Genomic DNA, 17,231 nt, shown 5'->3' with positions numbered 1-17,231 from the left:
CTCAGAATGTCATAAATGAATCATTAAGAACGTGGGTGGATCCTTCAGATCCTTCAGTTTTTCCATTAAACAGCAGCTCAGCAGCTCTTGACGTTGAAGATTTCTGGATTCTTTGGCAGCTTGAGGCACAGTGTCATTGTTTTGGAGGATGGAGGAGGTTTTTGTGACCAAATGATGTCATACCTCTGACTTTAATTTTCAGTTCCACAGATTTCAGGGTACTTTTATTTTGTTGCTTCATTAGCTTACAGAAGTAATGGGGAACGTCCTTTTCAGCTTACAGCAGCTAAGAGCACATGGTGGAAGCCGAGCATGCCTTGTCTATGATATTTGCAGAAGTTTGATTGAAAACTGGGGACTGTTGCCGGTGGCTGCACAGCTCCAGTGGCCTGGGGTTGTGGATTCAGTCCTTGCATGTTTGGTGTGTTTTCCTCCAGGTCCTCTGGTTTCCTCCCTCTCAAAAACACACATGGAAGGTGAATTGGCTATGCTCAGTCGCTCAACCCCTAGGTGTGAGTGAATGGGTGTGGGGTACCCTGCAATGTGTTGGCCCTGTCCGATTAAGTATACCTGCCTTGTGCCCGGTGATTCTGAATAGCATTGGACTCCCTACGACCCAGAAGCCGATACGAGAATGTGGCTGGCTGGTTGGTTGACTGAAAACAGGCGCTCTCTCAACTGAGATTCCTGCTAATCGCAAAAGGCAGTGGAATTCATCTTGAGGTGTTTACTTAAAAGTCCCATTGACGTCTACCTCTATTCCTGCTCAAGGTGCATTCGTAAGCGGGATTTACGGCACATCTGTCTGAGTCATGCTTGAGCAGACGGCACGTGTCGGAGGCTCTGGGGGTGATATCATAGACTGTAGGTGTGGCGTGCCTACCTGCTCGTAGTCCTGCAGCCATTTGCTGTGTGCAGGTGACCGTGTTGTGCCTGCAGTGAATGAAACATACGTGCGAGAGCTCACATACTGAAAGCACTTAAAGAAGTTTACGACCACCTGGAGTCGGCAGTTACTACTGAATGTTATCGGTTTGCCATTTAAGAGTTGGCGCCAGCCTATAGAGTCGGAGGACAATTCTAAACTTAGACCGGTGTTTGGGCTGATGTGTTTTTTGGTCTGCCATGTTTTGCTGCTTCAGCTCTGCTACAGAAATGTGCTTATGCTGGTTATGGCTGCACCACACTGTGCTTTAGCTGCGGTCAGTGCAGCGTCTTGCAGGGTCACTGTAACTCATTTAGACTGGTGGGGAGAAGGACAGCTGTCTAAATGGACTTAGGAACAGTCCCATGACTTTGCTTCGGCTGAGACAGCGCGCACTGTCCAGCACACAGACCCTCGCTGTTCTTCCAACACACAACGCTGGCCTTTCAGACTGTATGCCTTGTACTGTATGCCTGGCTTCTGTGTGTGCGCATGCATTTGTTTGATTACTAATAGGCTTCCCAACATAAAGCAGAGGTGGTTTTCGCTCCTGCTGATTCTATCTACAGGTACATATATAGAGGATTCAGGTAGGGGGTACTTATTAATGTGACAAGAGATTCCATCATTTTGATCAGCACTGTAAGCCTGAATTATGTGTATTAATTTGATTGGTTATTGCCTCACCAAGAACTTTATGAGGAATGTTGTGCTGACACTGGTTAAGGCCTTCCTTTTGCTGCATGACATGGGTCCACACAATGCTGCAATCATGTCAACATGGGCCAGAATTGTGGATCAGCAACATAGACACAATTCCTGCAGATTTGTCTGAAGCGTTTTACACTGTGGACACTGAACTCATTGTTCACAGTTCGGGATGACTTCGCTTTGAGACGTGGTGCATAAGCATGCTAGAAGTAGCCTTTAGAAGATGGGTAAATTGTGGTCATGAAGGGGTATACAAGATCAGCAGCAATACGCAATTAGGCGATAGTTGATTGGTATTAATAGGCCCAAAGTGTGCCAAGAAAACATTCCCACAGCATTACACCATCTCCACCAGCCTAGACATTTAACTCAAGGCAGGTTGGGCCCATGGATTTTAGAAAGATGCTGGCGAATAAAAAGCTAATTCCAATAAATGTTTGTTAGAACTAGTGTCTGAGATTTCTCTCAGGCTTGATGGAAATGCTGTACAGCAGTTAAAGCTACAACCAAATGAAACAATGGGCAGGGGAATCTTCAACTGTGCAGTATTTAGTTACAACACCGGACGGTCTCGATTTAATCCCCTGGACTGGCAGGAAGTTGAGACAGTGGGAGTGAAGGACAGCATAAATGGCTGAGGTGTTCCCTTGGGCAAGGCATTTAGCCACCCCAATTGCCCGACTGCTCACCACTCAGTGAGGTGGCTGAGCCAAAGAATACTTAGGACGTCTTGCGCGTGTCTCTTGCTTCCTGAAGCATGTTGGCTGCAGCTGCGCGTGTGTGTTGGGGAGGGGGGGACGTTGGGTCTAGTTGGGTAAGGACCCAGTCTCTGTTCTTTGGCAAAGTGTACTTGTGATTTGTGGATGAGGAGTCAGAGCTGACAGTGTTGTCCTCCTGTACTGCTGGCCAGTGTCTGCTGATGTGTTCACACTGGCCTCTCCTGAACAAGGAGAGATGTGTTGATTATCGGCCTAGTTTTTTTTTGTCACCCAGTCTCTTATTAAAGTTATTGTAAGGGGCTTTTTTTTAAACTATATCATAATTTATTTTTTGTTTAATTCGATTTCTGTTGTGATATTTGTTCCAAAAACCATACTAGTGTTTGTTTACATGACCTTTTCCAACCTCTCCTTACCCATAATTACTGTGCCTTTAAGACTAATGCATATAAATGGTCTCTTCTGATTGGTTGTCTTTGGTGTAGGAGGATATTTGTAAATTCACTTACTAAATATATATATATATATATTATATAATTTTTTTTTTTTTTTTTTTAAATACCATTGTTGGCCCATTGTTGGCCATTTGTTCATATTTAAGATATTCAAACTGCTGGTAAACATCTGGAAATCTACCTCAGTGCCAGACGTTATGGACAACCTGTTAACCTCACCTCTATGACGCTAAATGGAGCACAGCAGAGCAAGGAAGCACTGGAAATGGATGGGATTGAATGTAACCAACGTGATTCATATCTCTGAAAGGGCTCCAAAATCTTATAGCACGGATCAGGACATTCCTGCTCATTATCGTTGTGGTGTTTTCACTGAAAGAAGCTTTGTTGCGTCATACCTGCTTGGTGTTATCACTTCATGTCCGCTCCAGCATGTGTTTGGGCACTTGTTAAATGTTTTGCTTGTGTTAGATAAGCATATTTCAGTACTCTGCCTGCCTGACTGTCTCTTCTCCGTCTCTGTGTCTCTGTTTAGGGGGGAGTGAGGGTCAAGGTCGGATTCTCCAGCGATTCCCAGAGAAAGATTGGGAAGACAACCCCTTCCCACAGGGCATAGAGCTGGTGAGCATGCATAATACACGCACACATGCACACACATACACACACTGGAGGGGTCCGTTTAAGCCAGTATTCAGTATTTACAGAGATCATGCCCTCTCTCATAATTGAAATAAGCTTGATAAACCTCGTAAATTCTCTGTGAACATTTACATATTTACATGTTTCTGTTGTGCGTGCCACATACAAATATTTGTGCTTATTTGCAAAGCCATTTTAAATTCGTTGTTCATAGGATGGGAGCAGGGAATGAGTTCAAGCAGGCTTGTTTTTAGTATCTTCCCATATAACAAGAAAGGTCCGGACTCTTGAAATAATGGGCCTGGTTTTATATGTGCTGTAATATGACATTGTTACTTGCTCAGTAGGGCTGTAGAATATATTGCTGCAGCATTGACATTACAATGTGTAAACATGTAATAGTCACATGGTAGGACGTGCAGGGTAATGTAAGGCTAATAAAATAAAAAATGCTGTTCTACAAATTGGGAAATTTGCTGAAAGGATTCAAAAGGAAAATTCGTCCTGTTCTCGTTTTCCATTATATATCAACCGGAGTCTGCCCAATATAATTTATTTTACTTATTTTACTCCATTTACTCTATTTTGCACTATTAATATGAGATGTTGGATGATTGACTTTGGAGAAATCTGGTAAAAACAATTATTGTCTTTTTTTAATATTGCCCTATTACTCAGAATGGTTAATGTCTAAAATGTGTTAAATTCTCTCCTGTGTGTCTCTCTTTCTCTCTCAGTTCTGTCAGCCCAGTGGATGGCAGTTGGTTCCTGAAAGGCTGCCCGCCTCCTTCTTCGTTGCTGTTCTCACGGACATCAACTCGGATCGCCATTATTGTGCCTGCTTCACTTTCTGGGAGACTGTAGAGAACCCTCAGGTGAGGAGATTGAAAGCACAGAGAAACAAAGATAGAAGGAGGGGCGGTCATTGGCGTCCAGCTTTCACTTCAGATATTTAATATTCTTGGTTTTGGGTGATTCTGTTTGATATGCAGTACTGAGATTAAGTTCAGAATTTCTTTATGTGTATATCTAGCTGCCGAAGGAAGAGCCCAGCGAGGCAGACGAGGATGAGACCCCGGAGCTCCTCCTGCCAGCACAGCTCTATGCCCCCAAGAGTCTGGTGTTGGTGTCCCGCCTGGACCACACCGAGGTGTTCAGAGTAAGTCCGCCCACACACACAAATGCACACACCCACCAACACGCCTACACAGTTCTGCTAGTCCTCATTTAAAGCCACACTATGTAGCAGTTTCTCCATGACGATGCTTCACTGACTTGCAATTATAGAATAGCGCCTCTTCTGCACTGTGGATCTGTGTAGAAGTGTGTTTATGATTTTATGAATATGCACAATTACCTAAATTAGACACCCCCTGCCTCCTGCAATCCTGCTTTAACTTTTACTAAGCTATACAAAGCTCCAACGCTCCTCCCCCTTTTTACTGTAATTGCTCAGCTACACTGAAAATGAGGTATCACTCAATAACCTTCCAAGTGAAAATGAAGGTTAACTTATTGATTCATTGATTTAATGGATTGATTGATTCTCTGCAGAATTGCCTGGGACTCATCTACACCGTGCACGTGGACAGCCTTAACGTTCCCTTGGAAACGGTGATCGGGAACCTCCTAACCTGCGTCATTCCCATCGCTGGAGGATCTCAGGTAAGATACACACCTACACAAATGGTGTGTGCCCATCTGCAGTTTTCCCAGCATGTTAGTAGATGCGACATGCCAGGCAACTAGCAGACTGTGTGTCCCAGAGCCAGTGCAGCAGGGCAGCCAGCACACAGGGGCCGGAGAGAGCCTAATGCTTTTAGTCATACAGAAATTGAAACTTCAAGGTTTCTTCCTGCCTAAAATGTCTTCGTCTCCCCACCCTCTGTATGTGTGTGTGTGTGTGTGTGTGTGTGTGTGTGTGTCTGTATGTGTGCTTGCACATCAATACAAATTAAAGACACCATTTTTTAAAATGTTGGATTAATTCCTCTCCTCAGTGGATGACACAGTTTTCTCTTAATGCCATAGTCTTAATCTCCCCATCTCAGTGCTTTTCTTATTACACACAGATAAACCATAAATCGCCCAGTGTAATTCTAGTCCTTTTTAACTCCCACCCCCATGTCTGTAGTGGTAATATTAGAGGTACAGTCATGTGGAAACAAACAGGACACCCCATGATAACCTTTTGTTTGGTTTTTAGACATATCTAAGCATATGGACATATGGTCTTTATTTTAACAGAGTTGAGAGATTACATTAGTAAACTGTAATTAATAGAAATGCAATTTTCATGTGAGGAAAAAGTTAGTACACCCCCACATCTGTGCTTAAAATGAGAGAAATTAACATGATATAACCATATTTTGGTGAAGTTTGTCTTATTTCAGTCTCAGATATTTAGCTTGGTTTCTTTTTGACTGTTAAAGTGAGTGTTAACGTCATGACCAGACAAGATCCAAAAAGCTCTCTGAGGCCTTCAGAAAGTCTGAGAAGGATTCTGGGAAGGGATTTAAAACGATCTTAGAACAATTAGGAATCATGCGTTCCAATGTCCACAAACTTATTTAGAAGTGAAGAACATTTGGTAGACTCTTCTTCACTTTTATTGGCATATACCATCTCCATCATGAAGCTCAAATGTCCAAATATCCCAGTATGTTTAAAAGGACAAGGGTTTTTGTGAGGCTTCCTTATTTTTACATGGTTGTAGTTTTTCAGTCAGTGTAATTCTTAATAGTGTGTAAATCCTAGTTACACCAATAACACTGCAGAATTCATTTTTTTCTGTGCTATTGTTTGCTATTAACAAAGGATTTATTCCGTTAATGCCTGTTATTGAACAATGATGACGACCGATTGATGAAGAACTGATTGCTACTGGTTCCAGTTTGTCTCGTTGTGCTGTGGTTAATGGGTTAACAAATGCTTCCTTGAAGTTTAAACCCTCCTCCTGTGTGTTACAGATAAATGATCCCCCAGTCTGTAGTTTATCTGACTGGCTTCTGGGTTGTTTCCAGGTAACAGTTACCTTTTTAGCCGCTTCAACCAATCAGCTCATCATGATTCTGCCTGTCAGTGATCAGAAATATGATTTTTAAGGGACTTTTATTTTTAAGGGATATTTTTTGAATTGCTGCGGTTTGTGACTGATTTGTGTTTGTTCGCTATTTATTTTGCACTCAATCAGTCAATCAATCAACCAACCAACCAATCAATGAGCATTTTGAAATTAATATTTCCTATCTTTTTTTCCCCTCTTATTGAAGATGTTTTTTCATTGCTGGTCTATAAGAGGTTTGCTCTCCCCACAAAAACACACAATCTGTCCTACTACACTGTTTTTCCAACACACACACACACACACACACACACACACACACACAGGCTTATGAGGGCACTGTTTGTATCTTGGCCGGGTGGACAGTGGGGGTGAACATATGGGCTGGCAGGGTGGCAGATGGTGTCTAAGCAGGCCACGGTGTGTGTGTTTGAATGGCAGTCTCAGAAATGCACACACACACAAACGTACATACACACAACCCTGTTCTAAGCTCCCCTTTGGCCCAAACACGACCACACTCCATTTTTAGCACAGAAAATGTTCAGTGTCACACTGAAGTGTGAGATTTACTTTGGATACAACCTGGATTCTCTCTGGTCCTATTAGGCTGCATTGCCTTTACTCAGTCTGGGCTTGGGCTGTACACACGTCATGGCAATGTGCATATGATGTATGTATATAGACCAGAGTAATGATTTCCTAAAAGGGGATTCCTGAGGTATTTTAACACTCGTTGCTTATCACATTTGAACAACTTCCCTCTCAACTCTCTAGGGGTGTAACTCGACATGTATAGGACAGTATGATGCAGTGGAGATGCCAGGGGCATATTGCGCATACAGAGAATATACAGTATGTAGTAAGCTATAGACTAGTGCTGCTAGCTCCCAAAGGACCCCTTGGGCTGTTTTCACATCCCCCTGATTTACAGTGTAGAGGCACATGCTATAAGTCCTATAGGATCTTTGGGACAGATTGTCAACCAGCCGAGTGTGTGAGACACCGCAGCTGCAATCACATTGCATTGTTGGACAGTTGTAGGGTAGCTACATGCTGACATTTACATGCTACAGGCTGTTGCAGCTACCTCGAGAAGGGTGGCTATACCACTGTGGGCAGAACAAGCTATTAACCTGCATGACTTTTGCTGATCTGTGAGGTCTGAGCTGTGAACCATTACACCGTTACACATCTATTCAGTTATTGAAGCACAAAGACATATGCAGCTATATAGAAAGCCATACCATTCTCCACTAAGCACTCAATCCCAGGCTGTGCTCAGTGAGTAGCTATGCTAGCAGAAAGAAGCCAGCAAAGCTCAGTTCAGCAGGGCCTTCAAGCGCTTTACTGCATGCCGACCTTTGGCACGCGTCACAGCCTGCATTGTCTTGTTGCCCACATCTGGGCCTGCTCTGAGAGCGATGGGGGAAAACCACGAGAGAGGAAAAAAAAGAAAGTAGAAGCTAGATAGCAGCTCCTGAGTGAGCTGTGGTTTACTGACAGAAGGGAGGGAATGCAAGACTGTCTATTTGTGTCTGTGCCTGATAGGCGAGAGAGAGAGAAAGTGAAAGAGGGATATTTATTAGCATAGTGGATCTGCAAATCCAGTTAGTCTCCTCTGCGATTTTCAACATCCTGGAGGGCATTTTTTTTCTGCTCGTTTGCCAGCGCCAGAGTCAGGGAACTCATCTTCTGTTTGTTTTCCCATAGAATAGCTTATTATTCATATCATATTTTTATATCAAACCGTCTCTGTTGCACATTTACAAAGTTCCTCGACCTCACTGGGTTGTGTTTTTGTTGTCTTTTTTTATTTAATTTTTTATCTATTTTTATTTATTTATTTTTTTTAAATGAGCCATTTGTAAATGTATTAATTAATGGTTTACTGGTATTTCTTTGTAATCTGGGAAAGCCCAGCTGTGTCCTTTAGTGTCATTGAACCACTCGAATGTCATGTCTCGTTCATACACATTTGTTGTCACATTTGTTTGCTTTTTTGCCTTTATTTTTCTTATGTGATTTATTATATTAGTGTGTGTTTTCCCTCTTTATTCAAACCCTGGTGTGTGTTTAACTCTCTCCTATGGTCTTTTGTGGGTGTATGTTGTGTATGCGCGTGTGTGTGTGTGTGTGTGTGCTTGTGCATTGCTAATCTAGCCAGACCAGGAGGACAGAGAGGAGAGCTCGGTACGCCGAACTTGTTTCTGTTTAGCCCTACCTGTCACTTTCAATGCTGCTGCTGCCACTCTCTGGGGTTCTCTCCTCCAATCCCAAAAAATAAAAAAAGACACCTTCAGAATCACTGAACCAATCAGGTCGCTACACCTCTGATCAGTCCAATTCTTTGGTGCAGTCTCTGACTAGCATTTATTTATTTTTTTTAATAATGAAATTAACCAGCATACTTTCACTGACTGGATCAAAGGCTGGACGTGGGGGATATGGCAAAGGTGTCCGGCTTTACTCTCATTGCTGTAACTTCAGATGCATGTGCTGCTGCTAGCCTAGCTTCCGCAGCCACAGTGCTCTCTACTGCTGGGTCTGGTGCACGGATACGGCTTTATCTAGACACGTCAGTGTGTTGACTGAGTGTGTCTGTGTGAAAATCTCACGCTTAACAAAAACGTGACTAAAGTCACTTGATTACTCATGAGTGCTTATGTCAAAAGGTGGGGTGAGATTGGGGGTGGGGGGGTCAGATGCTTCATTTCATGGTGATGAACTGTCTACGCTACTGTCTGCTGTCTAAGCTGGTACGTAGATGTAAATAAATAATGAACGCAGCAATTTTTGTCACGGTTTACTACACGCAGTATCACATAGAATACATGGTACTTGTAACTTATAGGTCTGTGCAGAGATTGATGGACGTAATGCAGAACCAGATTTCACAAGCACAAGTTTCACCCATAAACCAATTCGCTGATTTTGCCGGTTATTGTCTGGTCACTGGTTGTACACCAGTTGAATCCAATGCAGACAGTAAAGGGTGATCAGATACAGAGCAGCCAACTGACCCTAATTCAGTTTCTCAACAGCTTCACAGTATTAAGGTAGCCTAAGTGGTAGAGAGAGTGTAAGATGCGATGCTCGCTCTACCATTTAAAGCCAATCTTTGGTTTCAGCGAAGAGGGAAACATAGCCCTGTAGCTGACAGCACAGATCAGAACAAGCGTATTATACGCAATATTAAAGCTGAACGAATCGCAAATAAGAGTCATTGATTTTATTGTTTTAAAAAGGAGCAGCAAACTAAGTAAATGTACAGGTGAGTCTTGGCAGGAAAACCAATGCCGTAAGCTGTTAGCAACATGCAAAGCTAATTGGGTCTAAAGTGAGGGGGGGGGGGGAAGTATAATAAAAAGAAAATAGCAAAAAACTACAATAAAAAGTATATTATATTATTTATTTATTTATTTATTTTTTTAATGAACATTCCAAACCAAACTGTGATGTCCAGACTGCATTGTGAACCGCACTGTGACTTTTATATACCAGAAGTCCGTAACTTTAAATGCCTTTTAAATAATTCCATGAGCATTTTTAGCCAACGACACTGAATCAGCAAACAGACAATAAACATCTAAAGCAACGTGGAGCTCCGGTTCACCTTGGGAGCCTCCACTCTATTGTTAAAGCAATAAAAAAATCATGTGTTTTAATCATATTTAACTACTTAAATAAATTGCATGAATAATTTAACAGCAGTGATATACATACATACATACATACATACATAAATAAACAAAAATTCAGACCTAGTCCCCCTTTTTCAGAATTGTCCCTGCTCTTCTTCACACATGCCTAATTACACAATTAATATTTTTCGATAACGATGGATCAGCTGTTCAGCTCTTGACATAAGCAGTTATGAATGTTGGTATCATGCCTTGTGAACCTGTCCTGTAGTGCCCAGCTGGTTCTGTGATCTTGATGCTTCAGTGTGCTGCACCAGGCTTGTTGTGTGTGCGCGCGCACTGATGAGCTAATGCTCAGCCATTACTCACTTCTCTGAATGTTTCTTGATAGGCCATCTAATGCCATCATTCACACCTGCAACTTCCTGTCTTAACTCGGCGCTTCCTCTTAAAAGGGGTTTTTTGGTTTGCCCGCTATCTGCCAGCGCCTTTTCCTTTTAATAACGAGCAAGTGTCTGCTATTGCTATCATAATTAAAATTTTCATTTTCAAACTGCAGTTTCACTGTAAAAATGACATCTGTTGGCCTCGTTACATTCTAGGTGCACATTAACATAGCATACATTATCAACAATGGGGAAATTTAACCCAGTAACCTGTAGAGGAATTAGGTCAATCAGACGCAACTAAGAGTGTTACGATTTCGACATGCGAAAATTATGTTGAAATTTAGAACCGCATTTTGGCCGCATCAGAGTGCCTCAGTCTGTGGGCAGGGATAGGAAGGGACTTAAGCTACACATGCACCCAATCTGCTTTAATGGCAGAAATCAGTTATTAAGTTCCAGAGGGGTTGATTCTTGGCTTCTTTGCCTTGCAATATTTTAATATTTAAATAAGATCATTCAGCCCTAGAATGTAGTAATGTGTGCTTTGTTGCATGACGTATTTCAGTTTTGCATTAATCTCATGCTTAAGCAGTGGTTTGACCTGTGTTCAGGGTTAACTGTGGGTAATATTACTAACACACAGACATTACACATTTTGTAAGCTTTGCTGATCTATGGAACGGGGCGACAGTCATGATCTTGCTTACCATCTACATGGTGTAACGTCACATGACTGTTTCTAATGGAAGTCTTTCTAACCCCCTCTATCTGATGATCTTGACACCAGACTAGTACTTCATTACTTCCTTACTTCTGTATTTCACAAACTTAAAGATGGCCTCTTTTTCCGTAAGCCTTTGATAATCACGAACAGAATAATGGTAGACAAATCTTGCCTGGACCTGTTATCTACTAAAGCTAGGGGCAATTCATCCAGAAGCATGGCTGACCCCGTGCTTTGAGTTATGAAACGGATGGCTGAATTGTGGTGTGCTAATTGGGGAATGGCTTGACTGACATGTTGTAGCGTACCTGCTAATCCTACGGTCTGATTAACCTCCATTCGTTGTGGGTGCTGATTTTCACACGTTGCACAAACACTAACCCAGAGCTCCTGTGTCATCACGGACCTGTTAAACCTGATCTCTTTTTTTTTTTTTTTTTTTTTTTTTTTTTTACCTATATTTGTGTGGTTCTCCATTCTGACCCCCTTCTCTCTCCACATCTTTCTATTCATCACTTTCTTCTTAAAGAGGACCATCACCTTGGGGGCAGGCGATAGACAGGTCATCCAGACACCCATCAACGACTCCCTCCCTGTGAGTGGCTGCAGTGTGGCCCAGCTCTTCAGGCAGCTTGGTAAGACAGACGTCAATAGGGCTTTTCAGCAGTCATTGCATGGATTTCTTAATGCTCAGTTTTGTAATTCTAACTATGAACATGCATATTGAAGCCTGTTCTTGTGTAGTATGCAAAAGTATTAAAAAAAACTGGCCAAATTGGCAAGACATACAGCTACCAAGCTGCCCGATTACCCTCAATTTGGGTATCTGGAAAGCTGTATAACTTTTCAGAGAATTACAATTAATAATACATTTGCTGCCCAGGCTGTGTGGCCTTTATTGCACTGACCCCCTATTCTGAGGTTTTCTGAGGTTTTCCTCAACTTCTGGTCTTGTTAAGGCTATGGCTGCTTCATAGTCATTGTTTAAAAAAGACCAGACGCTGTAAATTTCAAAGCTTTATAAGAACTCTGACTCCTCAACAATCAGCAGCCATGGGCTCCTCTGAGCAGCTGCCTAGCACTCTGAAATATCATTCAGAATTGGTAGTCAAATGGAACAGTGGAGGTCAGCAAGACCAAGAGAAACCACCCCAACAAACTGCTCTCAGGACAGCTAGAACTCTTATATGTCTACAAAAGACATCTTACACTCTGCATACCCGTGCAGTGACACCCTCATAAATATGCAAAAAAAATTTTTTTTACCGGTTGTGCCCACCCTTGGATGCCACTGCAGCATTTAATGATTTAAATGATTGTGTGACTTGTATTGTTATTTAATTTCGGAGGCGCTTTGTTTAGTAACCTTATTAAAAAGTGATTTGTTTGGATTGGCTCATGCCTGGTTTGATATACTGGCATTCATGCTCTTTATGCAACTCTGAACAGCCATATATGTCCAGCTTTGCTGGTATGTTTAAAACCACTGGGAGGAGAAGGCAACTCTGCTGTTGAATCATTTCTGCTCTTTAGAGATGGTCATTGTCATAAGGAACCGCACAGGTTGACTGCAAAATGATTCACACGTGCACCTTGATGATCTCTTTGTCTGCAGGCATTGTGAATGTTCTGTATCTGTTCTGTGCTGCTCTGACTGAGCACAAGATCCTCTTCCTGTCGAAGAGCTACCAGCGGCTCACCGACGCCTGCAGAGCCCTGCTGGCCATCATGTTCCCTCTTAAATACAGGTATGTTTGGGTGTGTTTTTGAATGATATACGGGGGAGCTCACTTTCGGGATTACCAAACACCCATATGTGCTCAACAGTTAGTATTGATATCACACGCAAACGTTGTATCTCTGAAATGGTGACCAAGTCATTTTGGGGCATTCCTATTGGTCCCTTCCATCATGAAATTCTGACACAATGTAAAGCTAAGTTAATGTTGCCTCACGTTGTTTTGTCTCACACCATTGAAATGTCTTTTTCAGTTTCACCTATGTTCCCATCCTGCCTGGAAAGCTGCTGGAAGTCCTCAGCACCCCGACACCCTTCATCATAGGGGTCAACTCCTTCTTTCGCTCTGAGACACAGGAGCTGGTATGATGCTGCTTCTCTTCTTACCCATCTGACCGTCCTAAAGAGAGTTTTGCTGTATTGCATGATAAAGTTGCCAAACGGTCATGCCAAACGGTCATGCCAAACGGTCATGCCAAACGCTCCTGAGAGTAGGACTGTCAAGGTCTTTCATGCTGACTGTAGACCCTGAGAGTAGGACTGTCGAGGTCTTTCCGGCTGACCGTAGACCCTGAGAGTAGTACTGTCGGCCTTCCAGGCTAACTGTAGACCCTAAGAGTATTGCAGTCAGCCTTCCAGGCTAACTGTAGTAGGAGAGGTAGAGGTCTTTCAGGCTGACTGTAGACCCTGAGAGTAGGACTGTCGAGGTCTTTCCGGCTGACTGTAGGCCCTGAGACTAGGCCTGTCGAGGTCTTTCAGGCTGACTGTAGGCCCTGAGACTAGGCCTGTCGAGGTCTTTCAGGCTGACCGTAGACCCTGAGACTAGGCCTGTCGAGGTCTTTCAGGCTGACCGTAGACCCTGAGAGTAGGATTGTCGAGGTCTTTCAGGCTGACCGTTGACCCTGAGAGTAGGACTGTCGGCCTTGCAGGCTAACTGTAGACCCTGAGAGTAGGACTGTCGGCCTTGCAGGCTAACTGTAGACCCTGAGAGTACGACTGTTGAGGTCTTCCAGGCTGACCGTAGACCCTGAGAGTAGGACTGTCGGCCTTGCAGGCTAACTGTAGACCCTGAGAGTAGGACTGTCGGCCTTGCAGGCTAACTGTAGACCCTGAGAGTACGACTGTTGAGGTCTTCCAGGCTGACTGTAGACCCTGAGAGTAGGACTGTCGGCCTTGCAGGCTAACTGTAGACCCTGAGAGTATGACTGTTGAGGTCTTCCAGGCTGACTGTAGACCCTGAGAGTAGTATTCTCGGCCTTACAGGCTAACTGTAGACCCTGAAAGTATGACTGTTGAGGTCTTCCAGGCTGACTGTAGACCCTGAGAGTAGGATTGTTGAGGTCTTCCAGGCTGACTGTAGACCCTGAGAGTAGGATTGTCGAGGTCTTTCAAGCTGACTGTAGACCCTGAGATTAAGACTGTCCAGGTCTTTCAGGCTGGCTGTAGACCCTGAGAGTAGGATTGTCGAGGTCTTTCAGGCTTATTGTAGACCCTGAGAGTACTTAGAGATGCATGTTTTTGGACTGCAACTATAGCCAGCATATCACGTCCAAACAAAAGCAGGGCAGTGTCATTTGTACAGAAAATAAGCTAGTTCATAGAACCACACAAAAGTGGCTTAGATATTGCTCAGTGCAATGATTAATGCGTTGAGTTGCTGTGCCATATCTTGCATGTTTACTCACTGTTTTTCACTTAGAGGCGTGGACCGTGGACTGCTAATCTAACCATAAGTGGCAGTTTACTGTAACCACAAACATAAAGACAAATAGTTGATGGAAACTGCCTTTGTTATGTAAGAGGTGCTGACCGTTCGCCAGTACTGAAGGCCATAAGGTTACTGTAATCTTTCCTATATTACTGGCTCAGAATTTTAAATATTAACCACACACAAATTTTCCTTTGCAGTTCCTGACCCAAATAGTTTAAAAACTTCTCTTGTTGAGGAAGCATGTCCTGCTGGGTTTGGCATTCTTTAGCAGGTCGTTTGCAGTTTTAATATGAGCCTAATTGATTCTAAATGAAAAACTCATGAAGGATAGTTGAGCTTGTGTTCCTTTCTTCTACTAGTCACTGTAATTTCCTGTGACATTATGTGAACCATGCACTATTTCCAAAGTAGATAACTTTTGTGACCCACATTCGTAGTACACTGATCACGTTCTTTTACATGGATATAACTTCAGGACAGGTTCAAAGTGCAAAGATAATCTATTGGGTAAAAGCCTTGAGTTGTCCATCCTAATGTGAAGGTCTGATGTGCTGTGGGCTTTAATGAAGAGGCGATAACTGAGCTGAGGGGTTCTATATCTGATCAAGACAGATGGGTTCTGTATGTGCACAGCATGATGGCTCTTTGAATGGTCTGATATGATCTATCTTTGTTTGGATAGACCGTTCAGACCAGTTCTTGTACCAGCAATGTGAGTGATAAGCAGTATTATGAATCAGGGCTGCTTGGGTAAGCATTCATTCTTGTTTCTGTGTTTGTGTGCATTCTACAGTTGGATGTGATCATTGCGGACTTGGACGGAGGCACCGTGACCATCCCGGAATGTGTCCACATATCTCTGCTGCCTGAGCCTCTCCTGCAGCACACACAGACTGCCCTCTCCATGGTAATCCAACCTTAAACTTTTACCCCGTTGCATCCGTTATTAGATCTAATAATAAGGCAGAATCATGCATTGATATTGCAATGATGTATTGTTCTAAATTGCTTTAAGGTTTTCTGTTTTTTCAGAGACGGTGGTGTTGAGGGAATGTAAATTATAGTTGAGAAGTGAAACCTGATCTAATTTTTAGCCATTTGCACTTGCACTTGGTAGTCAGATTCATCTCTGATTCGCCAGACTGAAATCTGATCACTGTGTGGGACGAAATGTCTAAATTCGCTCATTGTGGGGCAATTATTACTGCCGTTTCGGTTGTACCGGGAGAAGTTTGGGTTGTGGGATGCAGGTATAAATGGTATACGTAGAGTAAATGGAGTCTTGGACTGCAGCACAGAGATTAAGAGGTAAGTTCCTTCCAACACTGAGGGCCAAAGATGCTAAAGCAAAGAGAACTAGCCTTACAAGCGTGCTTAGGTTTTAATAAAGAGTGTATCAATAGTCTGGAACTCAAAAACCTAAGCTGCTCTGGCTTTTCCAGTTCTCCCAGGCTGGTCTGGCTTTTCCAGTTCTCCCAGGCTGGTCTGGCTTTTCCAGTTATACTAAGATGTTCTGGCTATTCCGGTGTTCCAGTGGCAAGAGTCCTCTCCTACCAATCGGTATTGATAAGCCATATTTTATCAGTAGTTCAGCTTTTGATGTCCTCCCTCAACTGTTTCAAGCTGTTTGGCAATAATGAGGGTATTCCAGAGTGGGTACTCCAGAGTGGGTAGGAGATCCACTCAGATCCACTCACCTTCACAGGATTGTGGGTGCGGTACCCGGGCTCAGCAAGTTGCCTTGCTCAAGGGCCCAACAGTGGCAGCTTGCTGAGCCAGGGTATCGCACCCACAATCTTGTCATTTGCATGTAAAATCCTGTGAAATCCCATGAAGTGAGCTTGAAGGGGAGTGGATCTGGGACAGCAGGATTTACAGTTGAACCTTCCGGAGGTGTCGTTGGCTGAATTCAGCGAAACACTGACGAAGGGAGGTGTTCGTCTTGCTGACCCCCTGTAAAGAGCTTGCGATGTAGTGGGTGATTTGAGTATGGTGGAGGGGAGTTTACTGGGCTATATGTGTAAGGTGTAGGATTTTGTCATCCTCCTGTATTGTTTCCCATGGGTCAGTGGTGGTGATGTGTTGCGTGATTGAGGAGAGATCTAGAGCAATGGACTAAAATTCGCTGAATTTTGGGAACTGAAGCTCAAGTAACAAGAAGTGTTCCAGACTACCTTCTGTGCTGATAGCTACTTCAGATGTGCCACCTCTGTTAATAGCAGGGGAAAACCCCTGGTTCCATAGAAACATGCCATGAAAATAGATTTGAAAATGCTTCCCTAAACAGGTGTTTATATCCATGCAGCATTTTATGGCAGTGCACATGACTTGGCTATTTCCACAATCTTTCCCTGTTTAAGTAGTTACTGTAAGTATGGTTGTAATTACGTAGCTTTATTGTCCCTTTATAGTTAGCTTCAAAGTTCAGGTTGCGGACATAACATTATCGAATTGTGGCATTGTGCAAACAAAGCACAGGCGCTTATCAAAATGCTTAAATGTGCACTGTAGA

The 17,231-nt window shown here is 43.2% G+C and overlaps 1 protein-coding gene across 6 annotated transcripts in view; it reads left to right on the top strand.

Annotated features, from left to right (window-relative positions):
- sbf1 (SET binding factor 1) overlaps positions 1-17,231 on the top strand; it is a 75,377-nt gene that overhangs the window by 24,002 nt on the left and 34,144 nt on the right. For 3 of the 6 annotated variants that reach the window (XM_072673015.1, XM_072673013.1, XM_072673010.1), the window contains exons 2-11: positions 3,346-3,431; positions 4,187-4,324; positions 4,483-4,608; positions 5,004-5,114; positions 6,419-6,472; positions 8,677-8,706; positions 11,800-11,905; positions 12,886-13,018; positions 13,263-13,371; positions 15,513-15,626. In XM_072673015.1, coding sequence (XP_072529116.1) covers positions 3,346-3,431; positions 4,187-4,324; positions 4,483-4,608; positions 5,004-5,114; positions 6,419-6,472; positions 8,677-8,706; positions 11,800-11,905; positions 12,886-13,018; positions 13,263-13,371; positions 15,513-15,626 — 1,007 coding nt within the window. The remainder of the gene's footprint in view (positions 1-3,345; positions 3,432-4,186; positions 4,325-4,482; positions 4,609-5,003; positions 5,115-6,418; positions 6,473-8,676; positions 8,707-11,799; positions 11,906-12,885; positions 13,019-13,262; positions 13,372-15,512; positions 15,627-17,231) is intronic. The other 3 variants (XM_072673016.1, XM_072673014.1, XM_072673011.1) reach the window with 2 other exon arrangements.

The sequence above is a fragment of the Salminus brasiliensis genome, chromosome 2 (assembly GCF_030463535.1).
Source record: "Salminus brasiliensis chromosome 2, fSalBra1.hap2, whole genome shotgun sequence".
Lineage (NCBI taxonomy): Eukaryota > Metazoa > Chordata > Actinopteri > Characiformes > Bryconidae > Salminus > Salminus brasiliensis.
The sequence above is the reverse complement of the archived record's forward strand: the minus strand, read 5'-3'. Positions and strand labels throughout refer to the sequence as shown.